This window comes from Lolium perenne, chromosome 2 (genome assembly GCF_019359855.2).
Source record: "Lolium perenne isolate Kyuss_39 chromosome 2, Kyuss_2.0, whole genome shotgun sequence".
NCBI classification, from domain to species: domain Eukaryota; kingdom Viridiplantae; phylum Streptophyta; class Magnoliopsida; order Poales; family Poaceae; genus Lolium; species Lolium perenne.
The window spans coordinates 239994574-240015283 of record NC_067245.2 but is presented as its reverse complement, the minus strand read 5'-3'; the positions used below and the strand labels follow the sequence as shown (position 1 = coordinate 240015283).

Sequence of the window (20710 nt, the reverse complement as noted above, 5' to 3'; positions counted from 1 at the left end):
TAAAGCTATGCTCCCCGGCAACGGCGCCAGAAAATAGTCTTGATGACCCACAAGTATAGGGGATCATAGCAGTCTTGAGGGAAGTAAAACCAAATTTATTGATTCGACTCAAGGGGAGACTAAGAATACTTGAAAGCCTTAATAGCTGAGTTATCTATTCAGCTGCACCTGGAAACAGACTTGCTAGCAAGAGTTTATCAGTAGTAACAGTTTTATAGCGATGTGATAGTGAAATAACAAGCGAGTAACAAAGACAGCAGTAGTGATTATAGTAAACAACAGGATTAAAATACTGTAGGCACAGGGATGGATGACGGGCGTTGCATGGATGAGAGAAACTCATGTAACAATCAAAGCAGGGCATTTGCAGATAATAATAAAACGGTATCCAAGTACTAATCAATCAATAGGCATGTGTTCCATATTTAGTCGTACGTGCTCGCAATGGGAAACTTGCACAACATCTTTTGTCCTACCAGCCGGTGGCAGCCGGGCCTCTAGGGAATCTACTGGATATTAAGGTACTCCTTTTAATAGAGTACCGGTGCAGAGTATTAACACTCCGTGAACACATGTGATCCTCACATCACCGCCTTCCCCTCCGGTTGTCCCAATTTCTGTCACTTTGGGGCCTCGGGTTCCGGACAGCAACATGTGTATACAACTTGCAGGTAAGATCATAAACAACGAATATCTTCATGAATCAATAACATGTTCAGATCTGAGATCATGGCACTCGGGCCCTAGTGACAAGCATTAAGCATAACAAGTTGCAACAATATCATAAAAGTAACATCTACGGATACTGGGCACCATGCCCTAACAATCTTATGACTATTACATGACCAATCTCATCCAATCCCTACCATCCCCTTCAGCCTACAGCGGGGGAATTACTCACACATGGATGGGGGAAACATGGCTGGTCGATGGAGAGGCGTCGGTGATGATGATGTCGATGATCTGCTCCAATTCCCCGTCCCGGCGAGGTGCCAGAACGGATTTTCTGGTCCCGAGACGGAGTTTCACGATGGTGGCGGCGTACTGGATGGTTTCTGGTGACTTCGACTTCTCCCCGTGCGTTTTTAGGTCGAAGGCGTTAAGTAGTCCAAAGGAGGGCGTCGGAGGCCAGCCGATGGGGCCACACGCTAGGGCCGCGCGCCCCCCTCCTGGGCCGCGCCGTCCTAGTGTGTGGGGCCCTCGGGCCTCCACCTGGCTTGCCCTTCTGGCTCCGTCAATCTTCTGGAAAAATAAGACCTTTCACATAAATTCCGAGGATTTTCCTGAAAGTTGGATTTCTGCACAAAAACAAGACACCAGAACAGTTCTGCTGAAAACAGCGTTAGTCCGTGTTAGTTGTATCCAAAATACACAAATTAGAGGCAAAACAATAGCAAAAGTGTTCGGGAAAGTAGATACGTTTTGGACGTATCAGTGAATCAGCTTTATAAGGGGTTTTGGCAAATTTAGAGAAATTAAACTCATAAGATTCACCAGCTAATTTAGTCAAAATTTTCTCCTTCTTGCAATCTATAACAGCTCCACAAGTATTTAGAAAAGGTCTACCAAAAATGATAGGACAATACTTACTAGCAGCAGAACCAAGTACCAACAGTCAGCAGGATATTTAATCTTACCACATAGAACTTCCACATCTCGAACAATACCAATTGGAGAGATAGTTTCTCTATTAGCTAGCCGAATAACCATATCAATATCTTCAAGTTCACAAGAACCAATTTCGTGCATAATCTCCTTGTAAAGCTCATAAGGAATAGCACTAATACTTGCACCAATATCACATAAACCATAATAACAATGATCACCAATTTTAACAGATAGCATAGGAACACTAGTTTTTCTAGACTTATTAGGATGCGAAACAATATTAGAAGCATCCTCACAGAAAATAATATGACCATCTTCCACATTTTCAGTTACAAGATCTTTAACTATTGCAATAGCAGGTTCAACTTTTATTTGCTCTTCAGGTTCTATAGGTTTCTTTTCACTTTTATTAACCGCACTATTTATAACAGAGTACTCCTTCATTTTAGCAGGGAAAGGAGTTTTTTCAATATAAGCCTCAGGAATAACATGATCAACAGTTTCAATTACTACACATTTATTTATAGATGAATCAATTTTATCTTTATACGGTTCATGATACTTATCAAAATTCTTCCTAGGCAATTCAAAGTGAGAGGCAAAAGCTCTATAAAGATTTGCAACAACTTGAGAATCAAGACCATAAGTAGCACTCATATTACGAAATTTATCAGTATCCATAAAAGCTTCAATGCATTTATAATCATAATTTATACCTGACTCTCTATCTTTGTCGTTCTCCCATCCTTCAGTATTCTCCTGAATCCGATTAAGAAGGTCCCTTTTAAACTCTTCTTTGTTGCGTGTAAATGATCCAGAACAAGAAGTATCCAGCAAGGTCTTGTCTTGAAAAGATAGTCTTGCATAGAAATTATCAATAATAACATTACCAGGAAGCTCATGAATGGGGCATTTGAGCATTAAAGACTTCAATCTCCCCCATGCTTGGGCAATACTCTCTCCATCATGAGGCCAGAAATTATATATGCGGTTCCGATCTTTGTGAATTTCACTTGGAGAATAGAATTTAGAATAGAATAAGGGCACAATGTCCTCCCAATCAAGAGAATCACCATTCTTCAGCAATTTATACCAATGCGCCGCTTTACCAGATAGCGATATAGAGAATAGTTTCTTTCTAACTTCATCCATAGCAATACCTGGCGCCTCATCCACTACCTTTGCAGTAGTAGTAGATTTTCCAAATAGGAATTCAAGAGAAGATCTCTCCATAATGAATTATAGCAGCAGGCATAAATAAAATCAGCACAAACAGTAAAAGTTTCCCTTACCAATTCCACTTACCAATAGCGCTTCACTCCCCGGCAACGGCGCCAGAAAATAGTCTTGATGACCCACAAGTATAGGGGGTGTATCGTAGAACTTTCGATAAATAAGAGTGTCGAACCCAACGAGGAGCAGAAGGTGTTGACAAGCAGTTTCGATGAAGGATTCACTGTAAATGCTCACAGACAAGTATTCAGGGGATTTTGATATAGCAGATGAATAAAGTACGAGTAAGTAAAATGCGAGAGAAATAATTGCAGCGAGTGGCCCAATTCTTTTTAGCACAAAGGACAAGCCGGTTTGTTTACTTATAATGACCAAACATTCTTGAGGACACACGGGAATTTAGTCTAGTGCTTTCGCTTCATACAGCTGATTAATCTTCATTGTTTTGATAAGTGTTGTGTGGGTGAACCTATGCTAATGCACCGCCCTTCCTAGGACTAATACATACTTGTGATTATAACCCTTGCAAGCATCCGCAAATACAAGAAAGTAATTAAGATAAATCTAACCACAGCCTTAAACTCTGAGATCCTGCTATCCCTCCTGCATCGATATACCAACGGGGGTTTAGGTTTCTGTCACTCCGGCAACCCCGCAATTGGCAAACGAGTACAAGATGTATTCCCCTAGGCCCATAAAGGTGAAGTATCATGTATTCGACGTTCACATGACACCACTAGAAGAATAACACCACAACTTAAATATCATAACATTGAATACTACTCAACCATAATTCACTACTAACATTTAGACTTCACCCATGTCCTCAAGAACTAAACGAACTACTCACGAGACATCATATGGAACATGATCAGAGGTGATATGATGATGAATAACAATCTGAACATAAACCTTGGTTTAATGGTTTCACTCAATAGCATCAATAACAAGTAGAAATCAACACCGGGAGAGTTTCCCCTATCAAACAATCAAGATCCAACCCGAATTGTTACAACGGTGACGAGGTGCAGCGGTGGAGATGGCGGCGATGGTGATGGAGATGATGTCCAGCTCGATGACGGTGACGATGGCGTCGATTTCCCCCTCCGGGAGGGAATTTCCCCGGCGGATTCCTGCCCGCCGGAGAGCTCTTTTCTCTCTGGTGTTTTCCGCCCCGCAGAGGCGGCTGTGACTCTTCGCGACTATCCTCTGGAGCTTAGGTTTTCGGGGCGAAGAAGTACGCGAAGGAGAGGAGGCCAGAGGGGGTCGTGGGCCCCCTCCTCACAAGGCGGCGCGGCCAGGGCAGGGCCCGCGCCGGCCTATGAGGTGGGCCCATGGCGGCCCTCCTCGGCTCCCCTTTCTGGCTCCCTTCGTCTTCTGGAAAAATAGGATTTTTCGTATAATTTCTATCAATTGTTGATCTTCCGAAATATTGCATTCTGATGGCGCTTTTTCCAGCAGAATCCTGACTCCGGTGCGCGATCCTCCAATAATCATGAAACATGCAAAATAGATGAAATAACATAAGTATCATCTCCAAATATGAAATATATCAATGAATAACAGTAAATTATGATATAAAATAGTGATGAAAAATGGACGTATCAGAAGGTGTGATGCGTATAGTAGCAAGTTTTCCCTCAGAAAGAAACCAAGGTTTATCGAACCAGGAGGAGCCAAGAAGCACGTTGAAGGTTGATGGCGGCGAAATGTAGTGCGGCGCAACACCAGGGATTCCGGCGCCAACGTGGAACCTGCACAACACAATCAAAGTACTTTGCCCCAACGTAACAGTGAGGTTATCAATCTCACCGGCTTGCTGTAACAAAGGATTAAACGTATTGTGTGGAAGATGATGGTTGTTTGCGAAGAAAAGTAAAGAACAAGTATTGCAGTAGATTGTATTTCAGATGTAAAGAATAGGACCGGGGTCCACAGTTCACTAGTGGTGTCTCTCCCATAAGATAAACAGATGTTGGGTGAACAAATTACAGTTGGGCAATTGACAAATAAAGAAGGCATAACAATGCACATACATATATCATGATGAGTACTATGAGATTTAATCAGGGCATTACGACAAAGTACATAGACCGCTATCCAAAGATGCATCTATGCCTAAATAGTCCACTTTCGAGGTTATCATCCGAACCCCTTCCGGTATTAAGTTGTAAACAACGAGACAATTGCATTAAGTATGGTGCGTAATGTAATCAACACAAATATCCTTAGACAAAGCATCGATGTTTTATCCCTAGTGGCAACAAAGACATCCACAACCTTAGAACTTTTACATCAGCATCCCAGATTTAATGGAGGCATGAACCCACTATCGAGCATAAATACTCCCTCTTGGAGTCACAAGTATCAACTTGGCCAGAGCTTCTACTAGCAACGGAGAGCATGCAAGAACATAAATAACATATATGATAGATTGATAATCAACTTGACATAGTATTCAATATTCATCGGATCCCAACAAACACAACATGTAGCATTACAAATAGATGATCTTGATCATGATAGGCAGCTCACAAGATCTAACATGATAGCACAATGAGGAGAAGACGACCATCTAGCTACTGCTATGGACCCATAGTCCAGGGGTGAACTACTCACACATCGATCCGGAGGCGATGAAGAGCCCTCCGGGAGATGATTCCCCTCTCCGGCAGGGTGCCGGAGGCGATCTCCTGAATCCCCCGAGATGGGATTGGCGGCGGCTGCGTCTCTGGAAGGTTTTCCGTATCGTGGCTCTCGGTACTGGGGGTTTCGCGACGAAGACTTTAAGTAGGCGAAGAGGTAGGTCAGGGGGCGCCACGAGGGGCCCACACGCTAGGGCCGCGCGGCCAAGGCCTGGGCCGCGCCGCCTTAGTGTGGCGTCGCCTCGTCGCCCCACTTCGTTTCCCTTTCGGTCTTCTGGAAGCTTCGTGGAAAAATAAGCCCCTGGGCGTTGATTTCGTCCAATTCCGAGAATATTTCCTTACTAGGATTTCTGAAACCAAAAACAGCAGAAAACAACAACTGGCTCTTCGGCATCTTGTCAATAGGTTAGTGCCGGAAAATGCATAATAATGACATATAATGTGTATAAAACATGTGAGTATCATCATAAAAGTAGCATGGAACATAAGAAATTATAGATACGTTTGGGACGTATCAGGCGTCAGTTCCCACCGGCCTCCTCCATGGCCAGGGCGAGCTCCTCAAGCCGGAGCGCCGCACCGCACGTGCTGCAGCGTGCTGCTGAGGCGCGCGGTGGCATGCAAGCCCGCGGCGGCGAGGCGTGGTGGCCCTGGCGGCGAGGGCGGCCGGCGCCCGCGCGGCGTGGAGCGACGCGACCGGCGCCCGCGCAGCCGGGGTGGAGGAGCGACAGGGCCGGCGCCCGCGCGGCGTGGCGGGGCTCCGGGCGCCCTTGGCCGTGGCGCGACGCGGCCGGCGTGGCGGGGCTCTGGTCGCCCTTGGGCGTGGCTCGCGCGGCCGGCGTGGCGGGGCTCTGGGCGCCCTTGGCTGTGTCTCATGCGGCCGGCGCGGCGAGCGGCCGTCGCCGTCGACGAGCTTTGCGGCCGGAGCTCGTTTTGGCAGCGATAAATTCCGGCATGGATGAAAAAAAGCGAGGAGTCAGCGACGGGGTGCGACCGGCGTCGGCGACGGCGGCAGTTGGCCAGGCCAGCCAAAATCCGGTGGCTATGCCGGTCATCTCCATGGGAAAAAGAAGAGAGAGGAGAGAGAAGGTGTGGGCCTGGGCGGATAGAAACGGACGTCTTGAGCCGTCCCGAGCCATCTGGACAGACGCAAAGTCCGCCCAGATTTAAGTCAGGTTTGGGTCGCCCCGGACTTTAATGGCCGTCCGTTTTGCATTTGGGTCTGCGCGTTGGGACGCGTTTTTACCCAAACGGACGAAAGTGGTCTCCGTTTTTGGGTTTGGGTCTCCGCGTTGGAGATGCCCTTAAAAGGCAACTGTGCGACCCAAATGGACGCACTAGGTCGTTCGTTTAGGCCGTTTGGGTGGTCGTGCGGACACGCGGACAACGGCCCGCGTTCTATCCGTTTGGGTCGTACGCTGCGTCTTTTAGCCCTCACTAGATAACAACTTGCTTACTTTGCACTTCTTAACCTTAGCAGACTAGGCGCCCAACGCGCGGACGCATCGCATATTTGAAGAAAACAAAAAAGAATTTTAAAATGTAAATTTAAACTAAATTTCATTAAGCATATGCCCTATTTTGGGTAAATTTGTACATAGCCCTATTTTGGGCAAATAAACTAACAAAAGAGGCCCTCTATATGGGCTTTAAATTTAAAACAAATATAAAAACTGTAAGCTAGGGTATGGTCGAGGACGCGGTGGCCACTGGTGCGCCGCCTAGTCCCTGTGGGCGTCGTCGCTGTCGGCGTCGATGACGTCCCCGGGCGGCGAGGCACTGTTGTGGCTCGACCGCGCCGGGGACTCCGGCCACGGAGACCACATGGCCTCCTCCCAGGCGGAGTGGGGGTCCGGAGCCGCCCGCTGCTCCGCCGCGGCAGCACGGAGCTGCGCCTCCTCCCTGAGGTGCGGCTCCCTCTCACCGCTGTGCGAGGCGCACTGGCCTGCCGGCGCCTCCCCTCCTCCGCGCGGCGCCTGGCCTCCTGGCGCTGCTACTCCTCGCGGCGGAGCCTGGCCTCCTCGCGCCGCCGCGTCGCTTCCTCCTCCCGGCGGGCCTGGGCGAACAACTCCCAGGCCTCGGCGTCCTCGACCGCCTGTCGGGCCTCCTCCTCCATCGCGGAGGTGCGAGTGACCGCTTGGAGTTGCGGCCACTTCGCTTCCTCCTCCGCCGCCGAGATGATCAGAGCGACGCGAAGGTCGGGGTCCTCTTCCGAGGACTCCGGCTTGGGCTGCAGCAGCAGCGGCGCCGGTTGCTCCAATGCCGCCCCGCCGCGGGCGGCCTCTCCGATGTGGAGACCGCCGCGGTTTCCTTCGGCGGCCCGCATCGCCCAGGGGGGTCAGTTTTTAGGGCATAAAGGCACCTCGCGAAGGGGGAGGCGAGACGACGATCGAGGGCTGGTGGCGCGGCCAAAGAGTTGGGCCATTCCACCTGGCCTCGTTCGGGCCTCGTGGGTCCCCTCTCGTGATCCAAATCTCCAGGCCTCTTCTTTTGGTGAAAAACTTCCGTGGTATTTTTCCCAGATTTTATTTCCTGCGAAAACTTGACAAAAATGAGATTGTAGTTTTTATCCAAATATGATGAGATTCCGGAGTAATTCATTGAGCAAAGTGCTTGGAAAAGTAGATTCATTTGGGATATATTAGCCGCATCCACGCGCCGATGGTTGAGCGTCCCTCATCATCAACGCGAACTGTTGTTGTCCTCTATAAACCACATCAACATTGCCTTCTTCGTCCATTCCCTAGTGCGCCCTCTCCTCGAAAAGCCCTAGCCATTTACCACCTCATCCTCCACCGCCATGGTGCACAACCACGACGCCGGCTTCAGCAGCACCGGCTTGGGAGAGGATCGCTCGTACAACTTCACCCTCGACGAGGCGGAAGTACTCTTCCGTGCGCACCTACTAGTGCCGCTAGAGTATAGGCTGCCACACGGCTGGCACCTGTCCAACGCCGGTATCATGTCCCACCGGCACCGGAAGTCGAGGAGCTCAGTGCCCTCATCGCGGAGCGACGAGTACAACTTCCAGCGGCGTAGTGGAACCAACTGGTGTGGGCTCCGAACAGCCCGGAGTGGCCGGTCGTCTTCCAACCCGGAAGTTTCTCCTTTCGCTGGCCCCGGTGCGGGGCGATTCAACAGAATCGGCCGACGCTCTTGGTGGTATGGGCGCATCGTCGTCGCCACACTCGCGGTGTACTGCTATCGCCCGCGAATTGTCTACGATCCTCCTCGATGGGTCCTCTGCTTCCCCCAAGACGAAGTCCGGCTCATCGGGCTCCTCAAGGCAGCAACGTTCGGTGCCCTATCAGCCGCCGAGGCGCGGGGACGTCATCGTCATTCGCGATGCGCCACGTAGTTATTCCTTGGCGCCGATAAAGAGGGAGGCAACATTGAAGAAGGAGGAGGCACACTCGCCGTCGTGCAGGTGCCTATACCTCGGGCGCCGCTCCCCCGTCGTTGTCCCCTCCGGAGAAGAAGTGGTGGGAGCTGGAATTGCAGGCGCCGAACCGCGGTGCCGACGACCCAGCAGGCACGCGGTCTATCGATGAGGACGTGCCGGTGGCGACGCAACGACATGCGGTGTGGTGGTCTGCGTTCGATAGCAACAACGTCGTCGACGTCGACGTCCCTGCACCGACACCATCGACGGTAAAGACGGAGGATGCCGACGAGAGCAACGACGACGACTTCGGCTCTTCCTCCGAAGGCGACGACAGTGACGACGCCGACAACCTGGACTTCAGTGCGCTCGGCCGCCGTCACTAGATTAGGATTTACTGCTTTTTAGTTCAAATTTGTCAAACTTTGTACAAATTATAATAAAATTCGTGGAGTTTTAAATTTGAGATTGTTTTGTTTGCTGTCGGGATCGGCTGTGTGGAGTCGCCGGTGTGTAACCTCTTGCCAATTGGGGCGCCTATTTGGGAAAAAAATGCTTTTATTACTGTCAACAATAGAAAATGCACAAAAGCAGCCAAAAAAAAACACAGAGAGAGAAAGAAGTGTAAGAAACGCACAAGCATGAGTGAGAAGGGATAAACAAGTGAAAGTGAAAGCAAAGTGGGGGAGAAAGCTGTAGGAAAACGAGAGGAGAAGCTTTTGCATTCCTAGCTATTCATCTGTAGGCAGTAGCGCCGAATCCACCATTCCACCAATCCCTCCTCTCCATTTCGCCCTGCTCTCCCGGCGAGCACCGGCGCATCCTCCTCCCTCGAATCCGCGCGGGCGCGCCGCGCCCCGGGCCCGATTGCTCCCTCGTCGTGGTGGGCGCCGCTCCGATCCGCCCGATCCGCGCTGCTCCTGAGGCTCCGGCGCGCGGAGGCGAGCAGTGGCGGCGGCGGCGGCGGGGCGGCCATGGACTCCGAGGATGATATGCACGACGCCAACGACTCCGCGGAGGACGACTTCTACAGCGGCGGGGAGGCTGGCCTCGCCGCCAGCGACGACGGCGACGCCGACTACGACTTCGCGGACCACGACTCGGACGACTCCGCCGAGCTCCTCTCCCACCGGCAGCAGGTGATCTCGGTTCGCCGCCCCGGTATGACGTGTGCGCTTCGAGTGCCGCAGTGATGTAGCTTGTGCTTTCATCATTTTTTGATGCGGGAATGCGGGAGCTGCAGGGGCGTGAATCTAAACCATCGACGAGATTGCTGTTGCTATGCTACAGTTATAACCTTAGTTGGCTGCGGCTCGGCCGAACTGCAAGCTAGGGCCTCCGGGAATATTTAAACAGGGGGGGTGATACAATACTCTGAATTATGACCAGAATTTTGTTGGAGATGTAATTTTTTTACTTTACATAAGTTTATTTACTAGCAAATGCTTAGTCGTATTTTTTCTTAAAGCCACAATGCACTAAAACAAGGCTCTACGGCTTTTGCATGTATATGTCAATTCATAGAGATGATGGCATTAGGGTATTCTGGTTCACCCCTGCGTTCTCCTCTTGTTTAGTTGTTTTAATGGAGAAACTTCCTAACTTGGGTAGCTTCGTGATTGAACAAACTTGAGTAAGTTAGGCCACCTCCAATGGTAGACCGTATTTCGGACACCGAAAGTGTCCGAAACGGTTTGTTTGCGTCTGCCCGCATCCGTTTGCGGGTGGTAGCAGCCCCAACAGCCTCAAACTGCAAAAAAAAGGGCGACATGAGAAAAAAGATAAACATAATTTACATATTATAGGGCCCAAAAGTCCACAGTTGATAGGAAAAAAGAAAAAAAAAGAGATGGATAATGACACGCTGGTCCTCCTCGCTAGCGCCGCCAACTTCTAGTCCTCGCCGAAATCGATGTAGACCTACGGTGTCAGCCACACATTGGCCGTTGAAGGAGGAGGTGGCAGCTGCTCCGCCGGAGGAGGTGCCGACACTGCAGCGACCTGCTGGGATAGGTGGATGGTCTCCTCGAGGCCAATCCGATCCACTTGGCGTGCTCCTCATCCTCGGAGAGGGCCATGGCGCGCGCGACGGCTTCCTCCTCCACTCCATTGGCTCGTAGTTGGTGTCGTCGTCTTCCGGCAGATGCTCAATGCCGACCTGCATGTAGGTCTTTGGGGGAACGCCGACACCCACGGGAGCGACTCCATCTACTGCGACCAATCGGGGCGGCTGGGGTGCGGCATGGGGAAGATGTACCCCGACCACTTCTCCCCCAGCGACGCATCCTCCTCCTTCAGGGCACCATTGTGGCGGTTGTAGTGGCGATACCTATGGTGGTGTCCGCGACACTTGGTACTCGTCGTGTGCCTCGTAGTCGATGTCACCGTCGTCGAGGCCCTCTAGGTGAGCCTTGATGCTCTGCCGATGAGCATCGTGCTCGGCCTCGAACCACCGCGTCCACAACGGCGAGTCCACGACGTAGGTCGGGTCCCGCCGTAGATCTGGTGGCACGAAGGTTACGAAGGTGTAGGATCTCCCGTCGACAGGCATGTCCGCAAGCGGGACCGCCGGGTATTGAGATGCCATCCGTGTGGGAGGTGGACATCGGGCCATAGCAGGGGCACGCCAGCCTCGGCGTAGAGGCGCACCGTCTCCACCTCCACATATACACGCCGCTCCGAGTGCGGTACAGTAGGTGGCCCCGGCGGCCGGGGCGAGGGTGCATGGATGAAAAGGCGGCCTCCATTGTCGCCACCACCAGAGCCGGAAGCCTCATGCTCATTGCGGCCGAGCTTGAAACAACCGCCGCCCTTGGCCATGTCAACTACTGCTAGGGTTTCGAGGTCGGTGGCTCGGTGGAAGCTTCTAGGGGGACTGGGGACTGGAGTGAATGGGACATGAACGACGACCTCCATTTTAGAAGACCGCGCGTGCTGGTGAATCGCATGGGCCGCGCGTTTCCTCGCCTCCCTCGGTCACTACGGGTGGACTCGCATATTTTCCAATCACTACGGGTGGACCCGCATATTTTCCAAGAGAACCCGCACGGACACGCGCGTTGTTCGCGGCAACCGCAAACCCAGCCTAAATTTGGGCTCGAAATGCGGACCAGATGGACACAAACGATGGCGGTCCATTTGCGGTTCATCGTTGGGCCTCGTCTTTAGGCCGTGCGGATACCGACACACATTGTGTCCATTTTTGGACCACCGTTCGAGGTGGCCTTACGTGGTTTCTGTTGGATAATTAGGCACAATTTCCATGATTAATTCCAGAATATTAATATTAAGCATGGCGACAACAACTACTAACATGTGAAACTGAATAATACTAGATGCATTAATCAACATGAACGTAGCAGTACAACATCCATCGCTAAGCAGATCGAGATATGTCGCACGTACCGTTGTTGATGACAGCGTTGTTGACGACGGGTCGAAGTAGATGGCGTTGAAGACGACGGTAGGCAGCACCGCCCGACTTGGACGGAAGACGACCCGTGATGAAAAGCTTGAGCATTCGCGCAGAAAGACGACCCGTGATGAAAAGCTTGAGCATTCGCGCAGAGCGCTTCCCAAAACCCTAATTCGCCCTCTCCTGTACAGGATCTCAAGGACGAGCGGTTTCGGAGACCTGCTCTCCCGTTCGCCGGTGCACGTCAGCGGGGGGATGGAGTAGGCTACGATGGCGGGCGGCGCAAGCAGAGAGAGGTGACAAAACCCTAACTCGTGTATCAGATATGTTTATGCGGTAGCCAGGCTAGAGATTATATAGGCTCAGGAAACCCTAAGCAACGTGGGCGTCCCACGTTTCGAGTCGCTAACAGATAGCCCACGATCTGGGTCCGACCCGGATTGACTAACTGCGACGCGTCCGTCTAGGACTATTTGTTTTCCTGAACTGCAAAAAGAAAGAAAAGTCTCGGCTCGAGGCTCAATCCACTCACCACGATTGCGGCGAGTCGAGACGAGCGAGTGTGTACTCTTCTCACTCACTAGTGGTGGAACAACCCACCTTATAAGGTGGTCTAACTTCCTCCCAACTTTCCATGTGGGACTAAACTTCCCATCTCTTCCATTCCCTAGTGAGCTGCCAGTCTGCCACCAACTTGGGCTCAAACTCACATGGACTGTCACTATGTGGGCTTTGAGATTTATAGGGCAATCTGAAATCTAATATGGGCCACTTCATATGGGCCCAATATTTCAACAGTTTCTACTGTTTTCTGACTTCTCTCCGTCCAGTACCTTCCTTATTTACCCAGCAACACCGACCTTCTCATCGTTGGCCTGTTGTCATCACTGCCTCCACTAAACCCTTTGTCTCTCTCCTTTCCACGCTTCCAGCCATTGAGGCAATCCATTGCCCTGCCATTTTCACCACTAGTTGCTGGCACCTGCTGTCTTTACTCTACATGTGTATGTAGACGAATGACATTGCCATCCGCTGATCCATGACCACCTGTCCATCGAGGTTTCTGGTCATTAGGCCAGCCACACCCTGCCTTGCCCACTCAACCAGGTTCTTGTAAGGAGTAAAAGAATTTTTAATTGCCTCTGGGTATCGGTCTCTGCTTTGGCTGTTATGCGTGTTGGAATATAAGGAATGCTTTATGGAAGGATAACCTGACGACTTCCTTTTTGTTCCTTAAGTGTGGTGTTGCTTTGTGCTTTTCCGGCTCCCCAAACATGTGAACATACTTAAACATATATGTACTCTGAAAAACAAACTCCCTAGCAAATAGCTTTTAGGTTTAGCTGAAATATTGTATCAATACGGATTTACTACCGATGGTGGTAGCTACCCATGCACTAGCTGTCATCCGATGTAGAGAATATTTGCTCCCTATCCTCACGATTCAAAAACTGGCCGTTAGTTTCTGCCAACGCTGTTTTTTCATCTGTCCGTGTGTTTTGTAACTGGCGTTGAATATTGTGTGCGAAAAATCATATGTGATCACCGTCCGAATATTTTGTTCGAAACAGTTTGTCCGTGGTGGAGCGCTTGGGCCGGCTTCTGTAGTGGAAAAATACTCTAGCCCAACTGAAAATAACGAGCTAATTAATTTGGAGACCCTAGCGTTCGTAGAACAATCGAATTATTGTCAATGGCATGAGAAATTTTTGTCGAAGAATTTTTTGTCCACGACACAAGTATTTTCTTTTCAATTTTTTTGTCCACGGCACGGGGATTTTTTGTCAACTTTTTTGTCCACGGCACAAGGAATTTTTCATTTTTTTTTGTCACGGTTTGAGTTTTCTCCTATATGTTTACTCTATATAACACCGTTAACTCCTGTGTGCTCCCTATAGGCGGGTCCAACCGCTGGATTAGTATGGATAGCTATGCCCGTGGGTAGCTGGCTATTTCCCAATATATTGTATTTTACAACATAAGCCTGTAAACTAAAAAAGATAGTTTCTTAAAGAAGCTACATGTGGGTCAAACTTGGCCAACAATATTCAAAGAACTGAGAAGCTCTTTAGGCATCACATCAGAAAAGTAGGTTTTTCAAGTCGAATAGCCTGTTTAACCTTCAAATAATGTGTTTATTTTTCTGATAATCACATACTTTTAATTTGTTTTACCTTTAAATAGCCTGTTTAATGTTTTTTTACTTATTTGACCTTCATGCCCTGCTATTCTTACCATCATTCACTTTTTTTGTGCCCCAGCAAAGTTACTGCATATTGAGTGATGCTGGTATAAAGCAGCGCCAAGGGGATGATATAAATAGGGTTTCAACTGTTCTTTCCATTTCAAAGTCGGAGGCATGTGCCCTCCTTCGCAGCTATAATTGGTAATATACATCACCCGCTTATTTTCACCATGCCTTCTAGTGATCTGCTCGTTTTTTGGGAGTATTACATATTGTCATGGCTTAGATTATCGTACTTGCGACCAAATTTACATTCTGTGTTGGCATAATAAATTAATAATGATTGCCCGATTTGAATACAGAAGGTATATGCATGCAGAAGGTTATTAAGGTGCAAAAGTGTTGCAAGCCAGGTTTATCGGGCTGCTAGTTATCCTCGTCTTACTCATGTTGTAAATATAAGATGTCCTGGAATCCGTGTTTGTCAACACTTACCGCTATATATATGTGTATATATATAAAATCTGGACCAACCCCATAATTAAGATTCTTCATGATATTTAGGTTTGTGATTTAGGACAACATATTATCACAAAAATATTGGTACTTTGGAAACTGTGTCATTGTCCAAGAGCTATCCTTGAAATAGCTCATCCATGGAAGTTTATTCTGTACTGCTTTTGATTTTTAGCCCATTAACTGAAGTGGTCATAGTTGTATGAAGTCAAGTGGTACTTGCCCATATATTTTCACTTCATTTCTTCCATCTGGACGCAGATCACTGGGTGGTTATCTGCAATGTATGATGATTGTTAATTCCATGCTCATTTAATTCTTTTCCCCACAGGAGTGTTAGTAAGGTGCACGATGAATGGTTCGCTGATGAAGAGCGTGTTCGTAAGGTTGTTGGTTTTCCAGAAAAGCGCATTGAAATGCCAAATGACAGAGAAGTACAGCACCACCTCAATTACTTAAACTCGCTCCTCCACTTGACTAAGCATATTCCTTTTTTTAATCATAAAGTAGTTGTTGGCAGTGACTATGGTACAATCATTTCTGAGCTACAAAGACCTCTCAATATTTCCACTCCCTCATCCCCATATGTAGGATGAGTACTCAATGGTGGAAATGTCCATTTAAAGCACGTAAAATACAAACAAACTTTTTTTGCGAAAAAATACAAACTTACCATAGTCAGTCAATTATTTGATACAAGATTTCATATTTGTTACTTGCCAGTATCTCTTAGCACCTAGTCTTATCAGTATACATGACTACCAGCTCAGACTGTTTGGGAAACGGTGTTGTCTAGCATGCTTTTATTTTTTGCAGCACTTGCTATGCATTGGTCAGTAGTATGTTCATCTACCATTTATATGCCATCTCTCTTGCCTTTCTTTCAATGGCCTCTACAATTCTCATGCGCAACATTTGATGCTCTTAAATATTCAATGCTTATACCTTTTGCTCACTTCATAACAGCTGACATGTGGAATTTGTTTCGAAAGTTGCCCTTATGCGTCAATGAGTGCTGCCGCATGTGGACATCCTTTCTGTAGTGCATGCTGGAGAGGTTGGTAAATCTGTACATTGAATACTCTTCTGTATATGGCCGTTGGATTATTTGTCGTGCGGAACCATGCTTCTGTTTACATAGCTCATATTGTAACAAACCATGGACTGCGATTTCTCTCTTGCCTTGTACTGGGGTGGTGATAGTCAACGGTAGAATATTTTGCAAATACATCTTTTCTTCTGCAACCACTTTTTCTTGCTGGCACTCTTTTGTGCATTTTGTTTATCAAATGTTCATTTCACTGATATCATGGTTACCCAAAAAGCGTGCTTTAACAAAATGCTCACTGTGGTTAAGGTCTTTGAAGTGATTATCATCAGTTACCTCTTTGTTATACTGTAAATGAGTTACATCTTGTTGTGAGATTTGTCATGCTTTTCCGAGGGAGAAGTCCAGAAAGCTTTTGGATGTAACAATGTAGTCCTAAATGAAGAAACTGATGACTTAGACTAGAGAATCATCAGTTAAACAAGAGTTACCGTGATAGAATTTTCGTTTTCTCTGTTCCTTGGTTGACTGTTTACCCTTTGCGTTCTGATGTTATTCCAAGGTACCATGAGCGATGTACTGCCAATAAATATAGAATTGGCCTAGATGATATTATGATGTGGCAACTGCTTAAACTTTCATATATATTGGCAGGTTACATTAGCACTGCAATAAATGATGGTCCAGGATGTCTGATGCTGAGATGCCCTGATCCGTCCTGTGCTGCGGCGGTTGGGCAAAATATGATCAATTCCCTGGCTAATGAAGAGGATAAGGAAAAGTATGGGCGATATCTTCGCAGATCTTACATCGAAGATAATCGAAAGGTAAGTTGCTATAGTTTGATTTAGAGACATTGTAATGCCATTAACAATGAAAAAAGGCGTGGAGCTGATATCCAGATTTTCCTTTTCCACCAAATATATTTATTTATTTGACACTGTGGATGTTGAACATATTTAATATTTTATTCTAGTACCCTGTTGATTAAAGGTATTTCTATGTGGAACAGACAAAGTGGTGCCCTGCTCCTGGATGTGAATATGCAGTAGAATTCGTTGTGGGCAGTGGCAGTTATGATGTTAATTGCAACTGTTCATATGGGTTCTGTTGGAATGTGAGTATTTGACTGATTAATTTGTCTCTCATAATAGGCAGAATATTAACTATGTGGAATAAATTATGCAGTGCACTGAGGAAGCTCATCGTCCAGTAGACTGCGCTACTGTTTCAAAGTGGATCCTCAAGAACAGCGCGGAGTCCGAGAATATGAACTGGTATTAGAATACTGCTTTCGCTATTTTGATGATTTCTTTACTTATTGTTGATCTGGAGCTAGAATATTATTTTTATCACTTGGCATGTTAATCAATTATTAAATAGTCTATCCCCACACCTTCAGCGGTTCAGCACCTTGCATCCATTTGATCAACAATAAGTCAAGAAAATCTGAAACTATATGTTTTTTAATATTGGTTTCATGAGGTGTGAACTGTGTTGTTGTCTTCCTAATCGCTCGTTATGGTTTCAGGATACTGGCTAATTCAAAGCCTTGCCCTAAGTGTAAGCGGCCTATTGAGAAAAACCAGGGATGCATGCACATTACATGCACACCTCCATGTAAATTTGAGTTCTGCTGGTATACAACCATTCTTCTTTTCTGCTCTCTGTTTTATTACTTGGAATCTCATATAGCTGATACGATAATTGTGTTATTATAATGTAGGCTCTGTCTTGGATCATGGTCAGAGCATGGCGAGAGGACTGGTGGATTTTATGCTTGTAACCGTTATGAAGCAGCAAGACAAGAAGGAGCGGTAGTTATCATGATCCGAGATGTTTATTTATTACCTAAATATATGATGTCATGTTCTTTCTTTTTTTGTTGTGGTTACAGTATGATGAATCTGAAAGGAGAAGAGAAATGGCGAAAAACTCACTTGAGAGATACACACATTATTACGAACGATGGGCAGCCAATCAGTCAGTAAGTTACTCGTTGTGAAAAAATTGCCATGTATGGAACATTACTAGGATTCAGACTGACGATTTGCAATTTTTCAAGTGGACAATTATACTGGTAGCTGGGGTCAGCCATTTTTTCATTTTGCTTTCGCATTGTGCCATCAATTTTTGTGAATAAATGAATAAATCCGAGTTAAGAAAAAAAGGGAGATCACAAACTTGTTTCTCACCAAATATCTTGGTAGTGGCATTGTGCTGCAGTGCTCTCCTTAATTTCATTTATTTGTCCTATGCCAAACCTATCAAGAATTTATGATCAGTTGTAGCAATGCTGTTTTTTTCTCGGGAAAACGCAAAAAGACTTTGCGTTTCATTTCATCGCGTAGAGAGATACTTTAGAGTACAGAAACATCCTCCAACAGAAAGGAGGTTACATGTGGGAATTTGCTGCTTCCTTTTATTAGTTGATGAAATCTTATGTTTCGACTCAATATGCTTGGTTCAGTATTTAGGTGCTAGATATCCTGTTACATCGTGACCTGTCAGAACATTTATTCTGGTAACTCTGCTTGCTTTGACACTTCTTTTCTTCATGATGCAGTCAAGGCACAAGGCATTAGGCGACCTTCAGAGCCTGCAGAATGACAAGGTATATGAATATATGACTCAGTGCTCATTTGACAGCCTTTGTTATAGCATACCTCAGCCTGTGCAGAACTCCTAAGACAGTTATGCAAATGTTTCTCAGCTTGAGAAGTTAAGTGATATACAAAGTCAACCTGAGTCACAGCTCAAGTTCATCATTGAGGCATGGCTACAGGTATTGCTTCATGACTGTTACTATCCCAAGTTTATTTCTCAGTCTTCTAGCTTTTTTATGACAGGGTTTAATTTTGAAATGTAGATTGTCGAATGTAGGAGGGTATTGAAGTGGACATATGCCTATGGTTATTACCTCCCAGAGCATGAACATGCCAAAAGACAGTTCTTTGAATACTTGCAAGGTTTGCAGTTCTACCATAATTAGTACTCATATATAAGCATAGGCTACCCATCTGATATCTGCTTTCTGTGGATGTATCTAGGTGAGGCAGAATCAGGTTTGGAGCGGTTGCATCAATGTGCAGAGAAAGAACTTCAAATATTCCTTGAAGCAGACTCCCCCTCAAAAGATTTTAATGACTTCCGTACAAAGTTGGCTGGATTAACTAGGTAACATGGATCACTTTTTTTTTTCATGTCTTCTATCCTTTGTTGTGATTCTATGCATCCTATGAAGTTGTTATTTGCTTCTTCTACTGACATCTTGATCATCCCCAATTTTGATGGGGTGCCGAGTTAAATTCCTCTTGGTACTGCTCTATTGACATTTTTTGGGGGCCTTTTACAGCGTGACCCGCAATTATTTTGAGAATCTAGTCCGGGCTTTGGAGACTGGATTAATTGACGTTGGACCTTCTACTAGCCAAAGCATGAGCACCAAGAATACTACTTCTAAGAACCTTGGTGGTAAGAGTAAAAGTGGCAAGAACAAGACTGCCAGCTCCAAGTCAGGCAGCTCCAGCCGTGGTGTGGATGATAGCAACATTTGGACTTGTGATCAGTGTACATATGTAAACCCCAAATCTGCCAAGGCTTGCCAGGCTTGTGACCACCAACATCGATAGCACAGTCATGTTTCAGTTTTTAGCTCCATTGGTTGAGAACCCAACATATGCAAAATTGAAGTTCATAAGGATTGTGGGATTACTAGAGTGAGGGTAGAGGAGTGCTGCATGCAAAAGAACGAGATTTTCGTGTCCAAATTGTCTGTCAACTGACTGCACCCTTCCTTGTCGTCGCGGCAGCATCCAGTTCGTCATGTACATAAATCATACCTGTAACTTTGCTCTGTTTCCTTAGGGTGTACTAGGAGGTGTGCTCCACCAGTGGACAAGTTTTTCCCATTGTAGTCCTGCAATAATGTACCGACAATCTGAAGGAAGTAGACTTTCTTGGCTTGAAGCTTAGTGATATGACTGTCGAAGTTGTGTAACTTCTTCTCTATTGGTGGTGGGGGCAGGGCGGTGAACTGAGAGGCTCGTAATCCTGGCCAGCCCAGTATCAACGTGTTTGGCTGCTTGAGGGAATGGGCATGGGAATTTAGAGATGGGAGTTTATTCAGGGATTGGGTTTGGAAAATTGATTAAACTCTTAGAGTATCTCTAGCAGACGGGGCCAAGCCCGTAAAATTTGGGGTCCGGTGCGAAACTCTAAAATGAGGCCTCATCTTACTAGAAAACTCGAATTATTTAACAAATATAATACTATATATGTCTTAATATCTTACACTAGCCTGTTTATTTTTCTTTCATCTTGAGCCTTTTGGCACCGGAATCATGCCCCGTTAATTTTGGAAAACTGCATATAAAAGATGAAGTAATAAAAGTAATAAAATATGGTATCATCAATAACTAAGTTGCTAATTTGTTTGGTGATTAGATAATTCAACGACGCTAAACTCACCCTGTCCTTGGTTCCTATATTTACTCTGTTGACTCCCCTAAGTCTTCGAAAAGTATATTTGGCTCCCGAGCTCCAGTGCTCTCGCCATTCTAAAAAAAATTAAAAAATATTTATTATTTATCAAAAAATCCGAAAAATAATTCTGTAGACTGTTAGTGATACATCTCACAATCATGGAAAATCTCAACCTAAAATTCTTTTTAATTTG

The 20710-nt window shown here is 46.7% G+C and overlaps 1 protein-coding gene across 2 annotated transcripts; it reads left to right on the top strand.

Moving 5' to 3' along the window:
• Window positions 1-9533: 9533 nt before the first annotated feature.
• LOC127335374 (probable E3 ubiquitin-protein ligase ARI7) lies at window positions 9534-20006 on the top strand. 2 transcript variants are annotated; one of them, XM_051362020.2, is made up of 16 exons: window positions 9534-10007; window positions 12475-12579; window positions 14545-14669; window positions 15316-15418; window positions 15951-16041; window positions 16687-16859; window positions 17045-17149; window positions 17221-17309; window positions 17564-17671; window positions 17759-17849; window positions 17930-18019; window positions 18599-18646; window positions 18746-18817; window positions 18902-19001; window positions 19083-19209; window positions 19388-20006. In XM_051362020.2, exons 1-16 carry the CDS (start codon window positions 9843-9845, stop codon window positions 19662-19664), a joined length of 1869 nt encoding a protein of 622 aa, XP_051217980.1. In that variant the 5' UTR covers window positions 9534-9842; the 3' UTR covers window positions 19665-20006. The 2 variants fall into 2 exon arrangements, with proteins under 2 accessions (XP_051217980.1, XP_051217981.1); XM_051362021.2 differs by lacking the exon at window positions 12475-12579 and having other exon boundaries at window positions 9536-10007.
• Window positions 20007-20710: the final 704 nt, after the last annotated feature.

Bases quoted from the DNA above. Each gene is read 5' to 3' on its own strand.
- LOC127335374 (XM_051362020.2), top strand. From the start codon at position 9,843: ATGGACTCCGAGGATGATATGCACGACGCCAACGACTCCGCGGAGGAC. The intron at 15,419-15,950 runs GTACAGCACCAC...ACTTCATAACAG, and splicing joins AAATGCCAAATGACAGAGAA to CTGACATGTGGAATTTGTTT. The intron at 17,150-17,220 runs GTGAGTATTTGA...TAAATTATGCAG, and splicing joins CATATGGGTTCTGTTGGAAT to TGCACTGAGGAAGCTCATCG.